The following is a 20,519-nucleotide window of genomic DNA, read 5'->3' on the forward strand; positions in this document are numbered from 1 at the left end:
GTCAGTTCCTTCCTCAAAATATTAATGCATTGTTAGAATTTTATGTTCATTTATGTATTTAAGAAAAATTAGCAGGTGCTGTGGCTCATGCCTGTAAACCCAGCAAATGGGGTCTGAGGCGGGAGGACCGCTTGAGGCTGAAAGTTTGAGAGCAGCCTGGGCAACATAATGAGACCCTCTCTCAAAAAATATTTTTAAAAATTAGTCTGGTGTGGTGGCAAGTGCCTGGGGTCCCAGCTACTGGGGTGGCTAAGGTGGGAGGATCGCCTGGGCCTGGGGTGTCCAGGCTGCAGTGAGCTGTGATGCTGCCACTACACTCTAGCCTAGGTGGCAGAGAGAGACTGCGATTCAAAAAAAAGAAAAAAAAAGAATTGTTTATGCCTTCTTTGTTCCTTGTTCCTTGTTCCTGGTCCTGTGCTGCCACTGGGATTCAATGGTTAAGTAAGACAGACATGGCCTTTGGGCTCCAGGACTGTGTGTTTTTTCTTCTCTTCTTTTTACTTTTTTTTTGTGTGTGTGAAAAACAGGGTTTCACTCTGTCGCCCAGGCTGGAGTGCAATGGCGAGATCTCTGGGATTACAGGCCCAACTCCCTCCTCCTTCCTTCTTTTTTTCTCCACTTCTCCTCCTCCTCTCTCTCCCTTCCTCCTCCTCTCGCCGCCAGACTCCGTCTCAAAAAAAAGAAAAAAAAAAATACAGTTAGAACAGGAACTACTCAACCAATTACCCAGCCACAGCCTCTTCAGTTCCTCCCTACTACTAGTTACCAGTTCCTAAGCGTAGCCCCTTACAGCTTTTCACCAAGACTTCTGCTATGGTTTAAATGCTTGTTCGCTCTAAAGTTTGTGTGATAATTGGTTACCATTATGGAGGTGTTGGGAGGTTGGGCCTTTAGAAGGTGATTGGGCCACTAGGGCTGCACTCTCATGAGTGGGAGTAACACTATTACAAAAGGGCAAGTTTGGCTTTCTTTTGTCTTGGCCCTTTGCCAAGACATGCCATATAAGGACTCAGCCTTTCTCCTCTCCAGAGGATGCAGCATGCAATGCATCATCTTGGAAGAAGCGAATGGCCTAACCAGACACCCAGCCTGCTGGTGCCTTGATCTTACACTTTCCAGCCTGCAGAACTGTGAGCCAATACACTTCTGCTCTTTATGAAATACTCAGTCTCAGGTATTCTGTTATAGTAGCACAGAATGGACTATGACAACTTCCCTGCCTTAGCCTCCTTGCTGGTCTCCCCCAAATCCATCTTCCACAGAGCCAGTGCATCTTTGTAAAATGCAAATTAGGTTGTGTCTCTGCCATAGCTCCCCACAGCTCTCAGCTCAAACAGCTGAGCACAGCCTGGCTCCTGCCTGCTTCCCCAGCCTTAGCACCCCAAGCCCAATATCACCCAAATCAGCTCTCTGGGATGTTTCAGCTCCTTCTGCCTGGGACACCCTCCTCCCCAACTTTCTCCTTTTCCTACTAACTCCTACTTGTAAATTAAGGTTAAGCTGGTGGGACAACCATGTCTTATTTGCTTTGCCATGCGAAACAACAGGAAAACCCAGGACCACCTGAGAAGTCTTCTTCCCCAAAAGTCAAACCTGAATGTCCTCAAACCCTTGGCTGTAACTATCAGTTTACAGGAAATATGGGGGACAGAGGAATATGTTAAATGACACCACCAGAAAGGAATCAGCCAAATCCTCCAGAATGTGGGAAATTCATAGGACAAAGAACAAGGGAAAAATGGGGAGAGGGCAGGAGAGCTACCAATCAAGGGAGACTTAAGAGACGCATCTACCAAATGCAATGTGTGGACCTTGTTGGGACCCTGATTTGAGAGAACCCGCTGTAAAAAAAAAAAAAAAAAAAGAGAGACATCAGGGAAATTTGGTGACATCAGGGAAATTGACCACATATCTGCCTGGTGGAAGTAAGGAATTATTGTTTTTCTTTTTCTTTCTTTTTTTTTTTTTTTTTTTTGAGATGCAATCTCACTCTGTCACCCAGGCTGGAGTGCAGTGGCACTATCTCGGCTCGCTGCAAGCTCCGCCTCTTGGGTTCAAGTGATTCTCCTGCCTCAGCCTCCCAAGTAGCTGGGATTACAGGTGTGAGCCACCACGCCTGGTGGAATTACTATTTTTTTTTTTTTAGATCTGATCATGTGTTAGAAAAAGAGAGTCCTAGCCGGGTGCAGTGGCTCACGCCTGTAATCCCAGCACTTTGGGAGGCCAAGGTCGGCAGATCACCTGAGGTAGGGAGTTCGAGACCAGCCTGACCAATATGGAGAAACCACATCTCTACTAAAAATACAAAATTAGCCAGGCGTGGTGGTGCATGCTTGTAATACCAGCTACTCGGGAGGCAGAAACAGGATAATCAGTTGAACCCGGGAGGCAGATTTTGCGGTGAGCCAAGATCGTGCCATAGCACTCCAGCCTGGGCAACAAGAGTGAAACTCTGTCTCAAAAAAAAAAAAGAAAAAAAGAATCCTTATCTTTTAGAGATACATACTGTTTATGTTCAAGATGATATGATCACTGGAATTTAACATAATACAGTGGGCGCCAGGTATGGTAGCTCACACCTGTAAGCCCAGTGCTTTGGGAGGCTGAGGTGGGAGGATCACTTGAGGCCAGGAGTTTGGGACCAGCCTGAGTAATGTAGTGAGATGCTGTTTCTAAAAAAAAAAAAAAAAAAAAAAAAAAGCCAGGCGAGGTGGTGAGTGCCTATAGTTCCAGCTATTCCAGAGACTGAAGCAGGAAGATAGCTTGAGTCCAGGAGGTCAAGGCTGCAGTGAGCTATTATCTTGCCACTGCACTCTAGCCTGGGTGGCAGAGTGAGACAACCCCCTTCTTTTTTTTTTTTTTTTTTTGAGACAGAGTCTTGCTGTGTCACCCAGGCTGGAATGCAATGGTGCAGTCTTGGCTCACCGCAACCTCCACCTCCCAGGCTCAAGGGATCCTCCTGCCTCAGCCTCCCATGTAGCTGGACTATAGACATGTATTACCATGCCCGGCTAATTTTTGTATTTTTTGTAGAGATGGTGTTTCACTATGTTGCTCAGGATGGCCTCAAACTCCTGGGCTCAAGCGATCCTCCTGCCTTAGCCTCCCAAAGTGCTGGGATTACAGACATGAGCCACTGCACCCAGCCTGAGACACCTTCTGTAAAAAAAATACATAAATAAATAAAAGTTAAAATAACAAAAAAATTTAAAAGTTCTTTAAATAGGGCTGGGGGCGGTGGCTCACGCCTGTAATCCCAGCACTTTGGGAGGCCAAGACAGGCAGATCACGAGGTCAGGAGATCGAGACCATCCTGGCTAACACAGTGAAACCCCGTCTGTACTAAAAATACAAAAAAATAGCCGGGCGTGGTGGCGGGCGCCTGTAGTCCCAGCTACTTGAGAGGCTGAGGCAGGAGAATGGCGTGAATCCGGGAGGTGGAGCTTGCAGTGAGCTGAGATCATGCCACTGCACTCCAGCCTGGGTGACAGAGCAAGACTCTGTCTCAAAAAAAAAAAAAAAAGTTGTTTAAATACATAAAATAATCAAATGGGAGTATAGATGAAATAAGAGTGGCCATAAGTTCATAATTGCTGCAGCTGGAGGAAGGTACTTGGGGGTTCATTACATCATTCTCTCTCCTTCTGTTTCTGTTTGACCATTTCCATAATACAATGTTAAGAAAGGATTAAACGTGTCACCTCCTCCTAGAAGCCCTCTCACATTCCTCAGTCTGAATTAGATCCCCCTTTCCAGGGCTTGCCAATACACCTGATGCACTGACCTGCAATCTGTGGTTTGCCCCTCCCTCTTGGGGGCAGGGGCTGCACTGGCAGAAGAGGTGTGGCTTCCACTTAAGGGTCCGGTATGCCTGCCTCCTCGGGCCAGCCCAGATCACACCCTGCTGGGCAAAGGAGGAAGAGCCAGAGGATCCAGATGCCTTGGAGGACTCGGAACACCTGTTAACAGGACACGAGTTCTGCTTAGGCACGTGGCCACAGAAAACTACTTGGGAAGCCTGCGGTGAGAACAACAAGCTCCAGCTCCTGGAGAATCCCAGGGCTCTGGTGAAGTGAGCCCGAGGATGAGGCTGCTCGCCTGGCTGATTTTCCTGGCTCACTGGGGAGGTGCCAGGGCTGAACCAGGTACAGCACTGGGAATGTCTGCTATGACATTTTGTACTGTGAACTCTGGGGCTGCGGGAAGCTGCTCTCAGCAAGCTTGAAGGTGCTTCTAAAGATTGCAGGCAGGAGCTAGGCAGGGAGGCAGGTGGGGAGAGCTAGTGGGCCTTAGTGAGTGCTGTTTGAGGCTGAAGATTTTAAGTGGAGGCGCCAGCTGGCCAGGGAGGGAGTACGGGAGGTCTAGGTACGTGAGAGCTAGCTAATTAGTAGAGGTAGGAGGTGGCAGGAAAGATTCGTGGACTCATTCAACAAATGAGGTCCTTTCCTGTACCATACGTTATTCTAGGAGCCAGGGATATATCAGAGAAGAAAACAAAGTCCCCGTCTCAATGAAGAATTCCTTCATCTGGGGAGAAAAAAAAACAAACCACACGAACAAGTAAAGTACACAGCATTGGAGGAGATGATAAGTGTTATGGGGAAAATAAAGTGGAACAGGGAAGGCGGGCTGTGGGGAGGGGATACTTACAAGACGGCCAAAGAAGAGCTGTCAAATCAGGTGACATTCAAGTGGAGCCTTGAGGCAGTGAGTGGGGGAGCCACATGGGTGTCCAGAACATTACAGGAAGAGAGGACAGTGCACGGGGTCTGAAGTGGACACACAGGTGATGTGCATGAGGAACAGCAAGGAAGCCCGCGTGGCTGAAGCAGGGTGGGCAGGACAAGTGGGGGTGAGGTTGGCAGATGGTGGGGTGGGGCAGGTGCCAAATCATGGATAGCCTCGAAGACTCGCTTGAGGACTCATTTTTCTTTCCATGTGCCTGTAGATAGGAAGGACGCAGGCTTTTGCTCAGGGTGAAATGGGATGTCATTGGAGGGTTCTAGGCACAGGTGTAATCTATTCTGACTTCTGTATGTTTAAAAGGACTCTTGAGGCCAGACGCAGTGGCTCACATGTGTAATCCCAGCACTTTGGGAGGCTGAGGAGGGTGCATTGCTTGAATCTAGGAGTTTGAGACCAGCCTGGGGAACATAGCAAAACCCTGACTCTACTAAAAATACCAAAAATTAGCTAGGTGTGGTAGTGGGTGCCTGTAGTGCCAGCTAATTGGGAGACTCAGCTAGGAGAATTACCTGAGCCTGGGAGGTTGAGGCTGCAGTGAGCTGTGATTGTGCCACTGCACCCCAGCCTGGGCGATGGGAATGAGACCATCTCAAAAAAAAAAAAAAAGAAAGAAAATGAAAGAAAAAAATTCTCTTTATAGCCCCTCTGAAGTAGGTGCTAATATCATTATACCCATTTTGCAGATGAGGCAAATGAGTCTCAGAGGGGACATGGCACTTGCTGAAGATCTCCCAGCTGGGAAATGGCAGGACAAAGCCTGTGCCTGGCTGTACTATGCTTCATGTCCTCTTGGGATGGTGGGGTTTAGAGGTACTATTTTTTCTCTTTTCTCCAAACTTGTTGGAATGCATTCCTTTTAAAGTAAGTTTAAAAGGAATTCCGGGCCGGATGCGGTGGCTCACGCCTGTAATCCCAGCACTTTGGGAGGCCGAGGCGGGCAGATCACGAGGTCAGGAGATTGAGACCATCCTGGCTAATATGGTGAAACTAAAAATACTCTACTAAAAATACAAAAAATTAGCTGGGCGTGGTGGCGGGCACCTGTCATCCCAGCTACTTGGGAGGCTGAGGCAGGAGAATGGGGTAAACCCGGGAGGTGGAGCTTGCAGTGAGCTGAGATCACACCACTGCAGTCCAGCCTGGGCGACAGAGCGAGACTCCGTCTCAAAAAACAAACAAACAACAACAACAAAAAGAATTCCGCAGCACCTGTAAGGTTTTTCCGACTCCAGGCGTCTTCCTGAAGCACAGGTGGATTCCGAGACAGGACATCAGACAGCATCATCCCTGCTTTGCATTAAACTGTGGGATTTCTGCCTCCACTTTCCTTAGCCAGGAGCTTGGGTGGATGCCAACTTGCTGGCTCCTTCTCCTCCCACACGTGTCCTGTGCAACATTTCACTCCTTCCGCAGCTTCTAATTGCAGAGAAGCAGACAGGTTCTTCCCCTGTGGGTTAGCTTGGTAGGAAAACACTCCCTGGAAGGTCAGCCCAGGGCTAAGGGAGCAGGACCAGGACAGGAATGCTAACACCTACCTCTGGAGCTACTGTGAGCAGAGGGTGTTCACTGTAGGCGGTCTGTAAATGTAGGTTTTAACAAATGAACTCCATTTTTGGAGGGCCTCCGTTTACAGAGGACGAATTACAATTGTGTTTTGGGGCTAATGCTGAGCCTTAACAGCAAAGGACTGGAATAGAGACTGAGATCATTGTGTGGTGTGGGTTATAGGCAATAACAGACAAAAGTCACTGAATCACAGGAGTCAGACTGGGAGGGCCTTCGGGGAACCTCTGTTCAGTACTTTCATCTTATACTCGAGGAAACGGAGGCTGAGGGGCAGTGTGGCCCAGGGAATGAGCCCTAAGGCTGCCTTGCTCACCGCACAGCCAGGTGCTCTGTATAAGAGAACTCTTCCACCTGCACAACTGAGGCAGGAGGTGGGACTGGACTCCAGAGGCAGGGCTTTGACACCAGACCAGATTGAGGACCAGCTAAAACAGGGCCTGGGCAAAAGCAGTTTTCAGACACACCCAACAGTGTGGCATGTCAATTTACCTCTGCAATGGCAACACCCAGGAGTCACTGCCCCTTCCATGGCAGTTACCCAGTGATTTAAAAATTACTACCCCTTCCCTAGAAATTTCTGCATAAATGCCCCCTTAATCTCCAGGTGATTAAAAGTGGGTATAATTGTGACTGCAAAACCGCCCTGAGCTGCTACTCTCTGCTTATGGGGTAGCCCCTGCTCTGCAGGAGCAGTCGTGGAGCTGGACATCACCTGTTCAACAAAGCTGTTTCCTTCAGCCTCAAGCTTGCCCTTGAATTTTTTCCTGGGCAAAGCCAAGAACCCTCATGGGCTAAGCTCCACTTTGGGGCTCACCTGCTCTGCGTCACAAGCATCCCTCTGCTGGGTGTATTCTAATCCTTATTTTATGGATGAGGAAACCAAGGCTCAGCTCTGAAAATCCCTTGCTTAAGTTGCCACCGCCTGTATGGAAGAGCCAGGATTCAAAATAAGATGTCCCTGATTGCAGGTTTCACGCGTGTCCTTGCAGAAATAACCTATTGCCTGAAGCCAGAAAACTTAGGTCCTACCTGTGGTCCTGCCTTTGAATACCTGTGTGACCTGCAACCTTTATTTTACCGTTTATAAAATAGGGATGTTAGCAGAGGAGAGATTAAATGTGATGGCCCTAAGTGAGATCATGCCAGGTACATTGTAAAATATTGTAAAAGTTTAAGGAGGCATACACACAGATGGTCCCTGACTAACGAGGGTTCCACTCAACTTTATGATGGTGCGAAAGCCTTAGGCATTCATTAGAAACCACACTTCGAGGAGCCATACAACCATTCTGTGTTTCACTTTCAATTCAGTATTTAATACATTGCAAGAGACATTCAACACTTAATTATAAAATAGGTCTGCATCAGATGATTTTACCCAACTGTAGGCTAAGGTAAGTGTTCTGAGCTCCTTTGAGGTAGACTGGGCTAAGCTACGATGCCGTTTGCTAGGTTGGGTGTGTTGAATGCATTTTTGATTTATGATATTTTCAATTTTGGGGGACGTAGCCCCATCGTACGTAAGTCAAGGAAAACCTGTATATATCTCCAAGGTCATGCTGGTAGGTGGTGGCAGAATATAGTGCACTGTGACCATTTCCATTCTGACGTGCTCGGAATCCCCGGTCTGCCGCTCACGCGCTCAGTTTCCTCATGTGTAAAATGAGTACATCTTAGGATGCATTTCATAATGTTGTCGTGAGGCTGCATGGATAGAGTGTGTGGCACAGTGTCTGACACTCAGTAGGTGTTCAATGAATGGCAGATGCCTTCCTGCCCCTCCGTCTCCAACCATAAGGGAACTCACCTTCTAGCCATTTTAAGAACTTAGGTTTTATAAATGACTATGGGAATTCTCCCCACCCCTATCACAGATCATACTAAAAAGATCCCATATCATGTATGATTTTAATTTTTTTATTTTATTTTTGTTTTTTGGAGACAGGGTCTCTATCTGTTTCTCAGGCTGGAGTGTGGTGCTGCAATCATAGCTCAAGGTAACCTCAAACTCCTGGACTTAAGGGATCCTCCTGCCTCAGCCTCCCGAGTACGGAGAAATTAAATTTCTTTTTAAAAAGTAAATTTCTTTTTAAAAAGTAAATACAGGTGGCATGTACCTGTATTCCTAGTGTGGTGGCTCATACCTGTAATCCTAGCACTTTGGGAGGCCGAGGCAGGCAGATCACTTGAGCTCAGGAGTTCAAGACCAGCCTGGGCAACATGGCAAACCCCATCTCTACAAAAAAATACGAGAAAATTTGCCAGGCCTGGTGGCACATGCCTGTAGTCCCAGGTACTTGGGGGACTAAGGTGGGAGAATCAGTTGAGCCCAGGAGGTTGAGGCTGCAGTGAGCCAGGATCACGCTGCTGCACTCCAGCCTGGGTTTTTTGTTTGTTTGTTTGTTTTTGTTTTGTTTTTTTCATTTGCGTGTTTGTTTTTTTTTGTAGAGGCACAGTTTTGAACTCCTGGCCTCAAGTGATCCTCCCACTTTGGCCTCCCAAAGCACTGGGATTACCGGTGTGAGCCAATGTATGTGGCCCATGAAATTTTTAATATTGCTTTTGAGATGAATTGTTGATTTTGATGACTTACTTGATTTTCGTAGTTTTTGTTTTTCCTGTACTTTTTGAGTCAATGCATTTTTTTCCAAGTCTCAGATATTTCTGTGGGCCTCGCAGAGCTATGAGGCCTCGGGCCCTACATCTGTTGTCCCTAGTGAGCATAAAGGCCTGGTGATCCCCTTTGGTGAAGGAGGAGGCGGGCCAGGACACTTTTTGCCTGCCCAGGGATGTGCTGTGCCCACCAGTCCTCCTCTGAGAGATGGTCATCTGGGGCAGACAGGCTCTATCTTCATCTTGCTTCCCTTCAGATGTCCTGCCTGCCCCTGCACTTCACCTGTGGACAGTAGCCAAGGACAAGCTGGGGCTGGCTGGGTAGGACGTGGCCACTCCCCACCTTGTCCTGTCTCTCATGGTGAGAGGCGGCCTTGTAGAACCTCCAGGAACCAAATGTGGAGTAACCACTGCTTCCCATTTATGATGTTCTGTTCATCGTCTCACATTTCTTTTTTTCTTTTTTTTTTTTTTTTTTTTTTTTTTTTGAGACGGAGTCTCGCTCTGTCGCCCAGGCTGGAGTGCAGTGGCGTGATCTCGGCTCACTGCAAGCTCTGCCTTCCAAGTTCACGCCATTCTCCTGCCTCAGCCTCCTGAGTAGCTGGGACTACAGGCGCCCACCACCACGCCCAGCTAATTTTTTGTATTTTTAGTAGAGACGGGGTTTCACCGTGGTCTCGGTCTCCTGACCTCGTGATCCGCCCGCCTCGGCCTCCCAAAGTGCTGGGATTACAGGCGTGAGCCACCGCGCCCGGCCTTGTCTCACATTTCTCACTTTAATTCTCACGAGGGCCCCAAGGGGTAGGGGGCGCTGTTACCTTGATTTTACAGAGGAGGAAACAGGCCCAGGGGAAGGTTCCGCTGTTGGCACAGCTATGGGGTGGTGCAGCAGGACTCCCTCCCAGGTCTGTGGCCTCAGCTACCCACTGTAGTCAATACCAAATTTATTTATCTTCTCGGTAATAAATGAATAATAATGATAGCTGAGATTGGTATACCTTTCTATAAAACTCAAGTTATAGATGAATACTGTCTTACTGTAAAAGGTCCAAGCAGTGCGGAAGTAGAAAGCCTCTTAACTTTAACAAGATCCCCAGTGAAGCATCTGGACAGTAACATTTGAGAAGTTCTGGTCTAAAGCGTAAGGCATTAAAGTGCCCAGGCCCCCACACCTCCCCAGGCTCACTCCTGGCCCAAGGGGTAATTGCAGGTAACGGCGTGGTGTGTTGGGATTGTCCTCTATGAGCCCTTTCTCCTTCAGTATCTTATTTGATGCTCACTGAGAGGCAGGCCAGATGTCAACATCCTCTGGCTCAGTGAGGCCTGGTGGCTTGCCCGAAGCCCCTCGGCAAACACATGGAAGAGCCTGGATTAGAAACGAGATCTCCCACCTCCCCATCCATGGTCCCGCCAGGCTAATTAGAGCTTAATTATTTTGAGGTAGGGCCTGGAAGCTGGTGGATCCCATATTTTTATGGAAAACATGTATTTATTATTACAGCCACCTTCTGTGCGGCGGGGGGTTCCAAGTCAGCAGGCATGACAACATTGTGTCTCAGCTTTGGGGTCAGAGAGGTCTGGGTTTGAGCCTTAGTTTGCTCATCTAGGCAGTGGGCATAAGAATCCCTATCTCACAGACCGGCTGCCAGGATGAAATGAGATCAGTGTATGAAAGCCCCGCTGGGCACCACCTAGCTCCAACCACTGTGTCTGGAGAGCCTCCAATTCTACTATTTTTTATTTTTAGAGAGGGTTTCACCTGGTCCATCTCCTGACCTGATCCGCCCCTCGCTCCAAGTGCTGGATACAGCGTGGCCACCCTCCCCTCCCCACAGCCTTGTTCATTCATCGAATGTGCATTTGCACATCTTCCACGTCCCAGGCACCCTTCTAGGCACTGAGGACATAGAGGTAGACAAGACGGGCTTGGTGCCCTCATGGAACTGACATTGGAAACAGGGAAGATGGACAATAAGCAAAAGCCAACAAGGTAAGTTCCCATGTGAGAGTGCTCTGAGAAAAAGGAAGCTGGAGGAAGCAACAGTTAGTGACCAGACAGGCAGGGGAGGTGGCACTTGAGATGAGGTGGTCAGGGGAGTCTTCTGACGAGGTGACCTTGGGGCGGAGGCCTGAATGAGGAGGAGGCAGCCGCATGATGATGTGGGAAGATTGGGCGAGGCCATGGCGTCGTCAGGGAAGAGGCCCTGTGAGGAGAAGTAGCTTGGCTGAGGGTGGTGAGTTGGGCTGAGCTGACAAGGTCGCTGGTATCTGCACCCCCACAATGAGGAGGCTGGACCCCAAGGAGGCGGAGCTGCCCGCCTGGACCTCTGGCTCTCTCCACCATTCTGTCCACAGCCTGGCATCTCCTGGAGCCAGCACACACACATGCACACACACAGGCACACATGCACACACAGACACATGCACACACAGAGACACACATGTGCACACACACATGCATACATGCGCACACACAGACACATGCACACACACAGTCACACATGCACACAGAGACACATGCACACACAGAGACACACATGCACACAACACCACACAAGACACACATGCACACACAGCACACACAGACACACATGCACACACATGCGCACACAGAGACACACATGCACACACAGACAGCACACACAGACACATGCACACAGTCACACACAGAGACACACATGCACACACACAGAGACACATGCACACACAGCACATGCACACACACAGACACACACACACACACAGAGACACATGCACACACAGAGACACACATGCACACACAGAGACACACATGCGCACACAGAGACACACAGACACACATGCACACAGACACACATGCACAGCATGTACACACCACACACCCTGTCCAGCTTCAGTAGGATGTGCCAGAGAGGCTGGAAGGTAGTTTCAGTTCTACACACTGGCTGGAAAATGACAACTGACACGTGAGATGAGGAGTTTCTGGAGTGGGGAAGTGTTCCTGAATACTTTGAGGGCTGACATCAAAGGGGCCAAACTGCTCAGTGTTTGTAGTTAACTGAGAAAGAGCCAGCTTGAGGCAGAGGAATAGCCTCTTTCTCTGTCTGCAGAGGAAGCACGACAGTCATGTGCCCGAGAGAAATGCAAAGGCCCTCCCCCCACATCCATCCTGGCCAGCCTGGCTCTGGTCTTGGAAGCAGGTGAGAGCCACTCACGGTCTCACCTTAGGGACTTGGGATGCCCACCAACTCTGCCCAGCAACTAACTGGTATGAGGCAGTTCATTCCTTTACTCTGGCTTGGGGTTTTGTCACTGTATTCTTTTTATTTTTTATTTTTGAGACAGAGTCTTGCTGTGTCACACAGGCAGGAGTGCAGTGGTGCAATCTCGGCTCACTGCAACCTCCGTCTCCTGGGTTCAAGCGATTCTCCTGCCTCAGCCTCCCAAGTAGCTGTAGCTGGGATTACAGGAGTACACCACCGTGCCCAGCTACCTTTTTTTTGTTGTTGTTGTTGTTTTGAGAAGGAGTCTCACTCTGTCGCCAGGCTGGAGTGCAGTGGTGCAATCTCAGCTCACTGCTACCTCCGCCTCCCAGGTTCAAGCGATTCTCCTGCCTCAGCCTCCTGAGTAGCTGAGACTACAGGCACGTGCCACCACACCCAGCTAATTTTTGTGTTTTTAGTAGAGATGGGATTTCACCATGTTGGCCAGGATGGTCTTGGTCTCTTGACCTCGTGATCCACCTGCCTCGGCCTCCCAAAGTGCTGGGATTACAGACATGAGCCACCGTGCCTGGCCTTACTTTTTGTATTTTTAGTAGAGATGGCGTTTCACCATATTGGCCAGGCTGGTCTCAAACTCCTGACCTCAAGTGATCCACCCACCTTGGCCTCCCAAATAGCTGGGATTACAGGTATGAGCCACTGTGCCTGGCTGAATTTTATTTTCTGTAGAGACGAAGTCTTGCTTTGTTGCCCCTGCTAGTCTTGAACTCCTAGCCTCAAGCAATCTTCCTGCCTTAGCCTCCCAAAGTGCTGAGATTACAGGTGTGAGCCACCGTGCCACCATGCCTGGCAGGAATATATTAGCGATCACAATATGTGTGGAAAGGTTAAATTTTCCCCATTATAAACAAAGGCTCAGTTTGGATAAAAAATAAAAATGTGGAAATATGCTGTCAACGAAAAGACCCATGTAAAATAGAAAGGCACTGGTTTTAACCCCTTTCACAATCACATCTTCCTGGGAGGGATTGGAGCCCAGGGACCCCATCATTTACCATGTGATCCTAGGCATGGTGACATCCAGACCTCAGTTTCCTTGTCTATAAAGTAGGGATAATGCTCCCAGGGCTGTGCGGAGAACACTGTAACAATGCATGTGGGAGCGATAATGATTTGCTTAATCAGTCATTTACACTTTAGTATGAACGTGTTTCACGTCCTTCCCTGAGACTCAGTTTAGATCAGGAGAGGTGGGGAAAAGCTCAGGAGCCTCTGGGAGGGAAAGTCAAGGAGTGAGGGTCAGGGGCCAGCCTCTATCTGCAGGCTGTCCACTGAATGTCCTGTGGCCTGGGTGGGGCCCTGGCTATCCAACCGTGAGATCAAAAGAAGTCCAGTCTCCCAGGCCCAGACACAGCTTCCTGGGGCCAGTGATGTTGACTTGTGGCTCTAGGTGACACAAGAAATGGGGGAGGAAGTGATTGCAATAGCAGAGGGTGAGGAAATCCTGGGCCTCACTCTTATTTTAGCGAGAAACAGGATGAACAGAGGTCAGATCTGCTCAACCCTCCTTCAGTAAGCAGTCATTGAAACAACTTGTGCCAGCCAGGTGCGGTGGCTCACGCCTGTAATGCCAGCACTTTGGGAAGCTGAGGCGGGAGGATCACCTGAGGTCAAGGAGTTTGAGACCAGCCTGGCTAACATGGTGAAACCCTGTTTCTACTAAAAATACAAAAAAAAAAAAAAAAATTAGCTGGGCGTGGTGGCGCGTGCCACCAGTTGCTTGGGAGGCTGAGGCTGGAGAATCGCTTGAACCCAGGAGGCAGAGGTTGCAGTGAGCTGAGATTGCACCATTGCACTCCAGCCTGGGAAACAGAGCGAAACTCTGTCTCAAAAAAAAAAGAAAAAAGAAGAAACTACTTGTGCCAGGCCCCGTGTGGGGTTCGCATGGGAAGTCTATTCCATCTCACCTGTTTCTTTGGATTCCCTTCTCTTTATTACACCATGAAGTTTTTTGCCACTTCAGCCTCCTTTGGTTGGAAACTGAGTCTAGGTTTTGGTCAATCACTTCAGCAAGCAGCACCACTCCCAGCTGCTTGAGCCACACCCTGGATCCAGAATCACCAGCAAATATACCTACTGGAGGAGGTCAGCCCGATCTGAAGTGGCGTTCCTTTTTCCCTGGTCTAGTACTCTTACACTCACTTCCACATGTAGTCCCCAGGTTTTTGCTGTTTTTGTTTTGTTTTGTTTTGGAGACAGAGTCTTGCTCTGTCACCCAGGCTGGAGTGCAGTGGCATGATCATGGCTCACTGCAGCCTCCACCTCCTGGGCTCAAGCGATCCTCTCACCTTAGCCTCCTGAGTAGCTGGGACCACAGGTACATGACCCCACACCCGACTAATTTTCTAAATTTTGTGTAGAGATGAGGTCCCCCTATGTAGCCCAGGCTGGTCTTGAACTCCTGGCCTCAAAGAATCCTCTTACCTTGGCCTCTCAAAGTACTGGGATTACAGGCGTGAAGCACTGCACCCAGGCTTTGCTGGTATTGCTTAGCAAGGTTTTCCAGCTCATTTGGTGTGTAAGCCTTTTCCATCCAGCTCAGACTTTTTTCTTTCTTTTTTTTTTTTTTTTAATTTTGTAAGAAATTCCAGGGCAGGTCAGATTTTCATATGTAGTTATATTTCCCTGCAGAATGAGAGGATCTGGCTCTAGTTAATGGGCTTAGAAAAGTGACATGGCCCAGGTCACACAGCTCCTAGGTGGTTCAGAGCTTGAGCACTTAACCCATAGCCTCTCCCGCCTTTGCTTTAAAACAAGCCCCCTCATTAGAACGCGTGAGCTCTAAAGCTGTGGCTGCCCATCCAACGTGGGGAGAAGGACAGGGCCTTGCCAAAGGTCAGGGGTCAGGGATGGAGCTGTGCCTGTTCTCTGCTCTGCTCAATGTGTCCCTGGGCAGAGCCAGGCCTGTGGGCCTTTCTCTGAACCCAGGGTGCTCAGAGAAGACTTCCATTTGCCTGTGTAACGCCTCTGCCCCAGCCCAGAGCTCCCCTGGACTTCCTTGCTTCCAGGCTGAGAGAGACCAGGTTTGAAGGCGGATGTCTTTTCCCCTGCAGGGAAGTTCTGGCACATCGCTGACCTGCACCTTGACCCTGATTACAAGGTATCCAAAGACCCCTTCCAGGTGTGCCCATCAGCTGGATCCCAGCCAGTGCCCAACGCAGGCCCCTGGGGTGACTACCTCTGCGATTCTCCCTGGGCCCTCATCAACTCCTCCATCTATGCCATGAAGGAGATTGAGCCAGAGCCAGACTTCATTCTCTGGACGGGGTGAGTACGGTCGAGGTGGCAGCTGCCCTGTACCAGGCGTCTGCTATGTGCTACATACCAGTTCGGCCCTTTGCCCACATCATCTCCTTTAATCCTCACATCAGTCTCCCGTCAGGCTGAGGAGCCTAAAGCTCAAAGGAGTTTTGTAACTTGCCCGGGGATCCCTGAGTCCAACTGATTCCAGCCTGTGTCCTCAACCTCCATGTCTCCTGGCTGCGGCAGAACGCAGCTCTCAATCAGGCTTTGGACGTGGTCCTGGCATGCCTGGGCACCTGGAGAGTGTCCAGGTTTTAAGCTATGGGTGGACACTGGAGCCATTTCCCCTGGGGCTTAGGGACTGTAACTCTGAGAGATCCAAGTGCAGGGAGGGAAGAAGTTATGAGGGCTGAAGGTGGCCCAGCCTGGGGTCCTAGTGTCCTGGCCGGCTGCTGGCCACCCTGGGCTGCCCAGTGGCCCTGGATTTTCTCACCAGTCAGAGCCCTGCTCTACAGAGTGACAGCTTGAGGGCTGATCCTACTCAGCCGCAGAGACCCAGTTTCTGCTTCCTGTCCAAGGTTGCTGCTCTAATTACTTCAACTTTCCTGGGAACTTGCCTCCTTATCATTCAAGATTCCCCCATTCCAGCCAGGCATGGTGGCTCATACTTGTAATTCTAGCACTTTGGGAGGCCGAGGCAGGTGGATCACTGGAGGTCAGGAGTTTGAGACCATCCTGGCCAACATGGTGAAACTCTGTCTCTACTAAAAATACAACAATTAGCCTGGCGTGGTAGTGCACGCCTGTGGTCCTAGCTACTCGGGAGGCTGAGGCAGGCGAATCGCTTGAATTCGGGAGGCGGAGGTTGCAGTGAGCCGAGATCACACCACTACACTCCCAGCCTGAGTGACACAGCAAGACTCTGTCTCAAAAAAAAAAAAAAAAAAAAAAAAAAAAAAAAAAAAAAAAAGCGAAAGAAAAAAAGACACCCCCATTCCCTCGCTTGCTCCGTCACTTGGCAGGGCAACAAGTTGTGCTCAGTTGTGGGGTAGATGCCAGGGAGCTGAGGCGATGGACACCCACACTTGGCTCCAAGGAGCTCGTGGTCTTGTGGGCAATGCAGACAAAGCCATTGACCCTACCCTTACATCCCAGCAAGGAGAGAGGGTCACCTGGGGGGATGTGGGAGCTTCACAGGGCACATGATCCCATCTGGCAGGATTAGGGGAAGGACACCCTGCAGGAGGTGGTGGAGCAGGGGAGCTCTCGAGGAAGGCTGGAAGGAATTCTGACTTTGCGCTCCCTCTACCAGCCTCAGTGGACACTTCTATAAGGCAGGGTGAAACCCATGATGCCCCTAGCTGTGATGTGGTTTGTGGATGTGACCAGGAAGGACCCTCAGATGAACCTGCCAGGCTGCACACATAAGAAGACACCCGGCTAATTTTGTATTTTTATTAGAGATGGGGTTTCTCCATGTTGGTGAGAGTGGTCTCAAACTCCCGACCTCAGGTGATCCGCCCGCCTCAGCCTCCTGAAGTGCTGGGATTGCAGGTGTGAGCCACCCCGCCCAGCCACAGTTGCATCTTTTTTTCCTGGGAAATCTCTGAGACCTTGAAGAGATATACAGCATCAGATGAGAAGATCTGTAGGACCCTTTACAATTCTTCAATTATAATGAAATTTGACTTCTAAGAGAGCTGCAGTCCCTTTGAGGATGGCCATTAGAAATCAGGTGTGTTTTACTACTCAGGAGGCTGAGGCAGGAGAATCGCTTGAACCTGGGAGACGGAGGTTGCAGTGAGCCGCAATTGCGCCACTGCACTCCAGCCTGGGTGACAGAGCGAGACTCCATCTCAAAAAAAAAAAAAAAAAAAAGAAAGAAATTAGGTGTTTTTTTTTTTTTTTTTTTGGAGATGGAGTCTCGCTCTGTCGCCCAGGTTGGAGTGCAGTGGTGTGATCTTGGCTCACTGGTGCCCCCTACCATGCCTGGATAATTTTTGTATTTTTAGTAGAGACGGGGTTTCACCATTTTGGCCTGGCTGGTCTCGAACTCCTGACCTTATGATCCGCCTGCCTCGGCCTCCCAAAGTGCTGGGATTACAGGCGTGAGTCACCGCACCCGGCCTAGGTGTGTTTTTTATTAGACAGAATTAGATTCTCTAATCTAGAAATAAAAAATATGAAATTTTGTCCCTGTGTCTTTGGGTTTCTGGCCTGTCCCCAGGGAGTTTTCAGGGCAAAACAGCCCCTCTTGCTGCCCTAATGTGGGTATCAGAGACACTATAGGATGCGGTGGCTGTGAGCGTAGACTCTGGAGCCAGGCTGACTGGGTTCCAATCTTGGCCCCACCACTTCCTAGTGGTGTACACTTATGCACGATTTTTTTCTCCCGTGTCTCTGGTGCTTGATTTAGGATAGGCACAATTCTTAACTTTTCTGTGTCTTGGTTTATTTATTTGTCAAACGGGCCTAATCTAACAATAGAATTTACATTGCAGCGTTATAATGGGGAAAAAATGAGTGGCTGTGGCAACAACACACAGAAAGTGCCTGGCAGAAAGTCAGCTGGTATGAGCTTCTAGCAGCAGTATTAATACTATTATGCTAATTAGTTTCCCTAGGGGAATACCTGGGCAGCAGAGGCGTCAGGATTTTGACTGTCTGGATGTCTCCCCATTCCCACACTCCATCTGCCACCATTATCCTCCCCTTGCCGAGCATTTCTAAGGTGGACCCAAGAATTTTGATTCATGGCATGAAGGGCACAATGGTCCCAGGGCAGAATCAGTACCTGCCCTGGAAAAGATCTGAACCCTACACTTGAAGCCAGCTTCAAACTCCTTTGAACTCTTCTGGAAAGGAACAGAATTCAGAGATGCCTTCTCAACCCTGAGCTCCCTCGGGGTTTGCAGATGGGACTGGAACTCCAGAGCTTTCCTCTCTAAATAATAATATTCATTACAACTTAGCAGCTACTCTTACTGTACTATATTATGTGTATAATTTTCCTCCTTGATGGATACCTAACAAACACTCTGTGAGTAAGAACTGTATTATCGCTGGGTGCAGTGGCTCAAGCCTGTAATCCCAGCACTTTGGGAGGCCGAGGCGGGCGGATCACAAGGTCAGGAGATCGAGACCATCCTGGCTAACATGGTGAAACCCCGTCTCTACTAAAAATACAAAAAAAATTAGCCGGGCGTGGTGGCGGGCGCCTGTAGTCCCAGCTACTCGGGAGGCTGAGGCAGGAGAATGGCATGAACCCGGGAGGCGGCGCTTGCAGTGAGCCGAGATCGTGCCACTGCACTCCAGCCTGGGGGACAGAGAAAGACTCTGTCTCAAAAAAAAAAAAAAAGAACTGTAGGCTGGGCGCGGTGGCTCACGCTTGTAATCCCAGCACTTTGGGAGGCCGAGGCGGGCGGATCACGAGGTCAGGAGATCGAGACCACGGTGAAACCCCGTCTCTACTAAAAATACAAAAAATCAGCCGGGCGTGGTGGCGGGCGCCTGTAGTCCCAGCTACTCGGAGAGGCTGAGGCAGGAGAATGGCGTGAACCCGGGAGGCGGAGCTTGCAGTGAGCCGAGAATGCGCCACTGCACTCCAGCCTGGGCGACAGAGCGAGACTCCGTCTCAAAAAAAAAAAAAAAAAAAGAACTGTATTATCCCAACATTACAGATGAGTTAATAGAGACTCAGAGAGGTTAAACAGCCAGTCAAGGGACCCACAGCAGGAAAATGGCAAAGCCTACTTCTCAGCTCTGTCCCATCTGACTCCACTCTAGCCTGGCTGTTCCCCCTCCAGGGGACATCTGAGGCCCGGGGACATAGGTTTTCCTCTCACTGCAGAGCTGTCCCTTCCTTTTCTTCTGCCCCTTCCTAATTGGCTTGGTGGTGTTTTGTAGTGATGACACGCCTCACGTGCCCGATGAGAAACTGGGAGAGGCAGCTGTACTGGAAATTGTGGAACGCCTGACCAAGCTCATCAGAGAGGTCTTTCCAGGTAAGACTGTGCCATCGGTCCCTCCACAGTGTTCTCGGAACTCTAGGCACTGCCTGGCACAGTGGGACAACAGCAGCAGCGAGCGTCCTGGCTGACCTTCATCCATGGACAGCGATGGCTGTTGGCCAGGTCTTCATGGTGACCATTTCTCACCTTCCTAACAAGCCCGAAGGCAACATGCAAGCCCACGGGCCGGTGGATACACACAGAATCCTATCAAAGGAGACGCCTGGCCTTCCACTGCTTTCCGCTCTTGCCTATCACCAGACTCACGAGCCCTTCTCCAGGTGTCACACGGGTGTCATCCCTGGGTGAGTCTCACATACAGCCCTTGTGTCCTGCTCTGGAGTTGGCATCCATCACCCTCAAACTGTCCTGGCTGCCAGGGCCTCTGGGAAATGCTAATTTCCAGCCAAGGTGCTGTTTCTCGTTGCTTCCAAGGACTTCAGAGCCTGGCAGAGCAGGCAGGGACTGGGGGTGAGTGAGGGAGCAGCCCTACGGGACACCATAGGGTGAATAGGGTTTGCGTGCCCCATCTGATGGCCCTTGCAAATGTTTTAAAGCAGTCTGCACCGAAAACAACATCCTAGAGGCTAAATCTAGCTGCCAGGCTGCCAACTGGGTGCCTGAGAAAACAGTCCATAGCCCCTGCCCCCACATTTTTTGGGTTCCAGTACATCTGCTCCCTCTAAAGAGCTTTGTCATGGGTCCCAGGACACAGATATGGAGTAATAATCAAAATAAATAATGGCACTAGCAGCAGTCACTCTAGATCAAGTGTAAAGCGTCAGGCTGGCTCTAAGAATTTTCAAGCCTTAGCTCCTTCACTGTCACCATAAGCCTTGGGGGAAGTGCTGTGACCTCAGTTTTACTGACGAGGGAGGTGAGCCTTAGGGTTAAGTAAACTAGTGAAGGTCACATTTACTTAACAGGCCCAAATCCTGGCGTGAGCACCGCCCTTACTGTCTGTTCCCGCTGCTTCCTTCCTTCAACACAAGTCAATCTAGGCAAAGAGACGCCTGGATGCTTCCGGCTTATCTAACCAAGCCAGCGCAAGTCAGGCTGCTTGGTTTCCTTTGTCTTC

The 20,519-nt window shown here is 49.7% G+C and overlaps 1 protein-coding gene across 3 annotated transcripts in view; it reads left to right on the forward strand.

Moving 5' to 3' along the window:
• The first annotated feature begins 226 nt into the window (after positions 1 to 226).
• SMPDL3B (sphingomyelin phosphodiesterase acid like 3B) overlaps positions 227 to 20,519 on the forward strand; it is a 29,580-nt gene continuing 9,287 nt past the window's right edge. Inside the window, exons 1-4 of one of the 3 annotated variants that reach the window (XM_030805383.1) lie at positions 227 to 230; positions 4,053 to 4,145; positions 15,242 to 15,455; positions 19,338 to 19,435. In XM_030805383.1, the coding sequence (XP_030661243.1) occupies positions 4,085 to 4,145; positions 15,242 to 15,455; positions 19,338 to 19,435 (373 nt within the window). In that variant the 5' untranslated portion in view covers positions 227 to 230; positions 4,053 to 4,084. Of the gene's footprint in view, positions 231 to 3,851; positions 4,146 to 15,241; positions 15,456 to 19,281; positions 19,436 to 20,519 lie in introns of those variants that run through there. The other 2 variants (XM_003271688.3, XM_012498358.2) reach the window with 2 other exon arrangements.

This window comes from Nomascus leucogenys, chromosome 24, assembly GCF_006542625.1.
Source record: "Nomascus leucogenys isolate Asia chromosome 24, Asia_NLE_v1, whole genome shotgun sequence".
NCBI lineage: Eukaryota > Metazoa > Chordata > Mammalia > Primates > Hylobatidae > Nomascus > Nomascus leucogenys.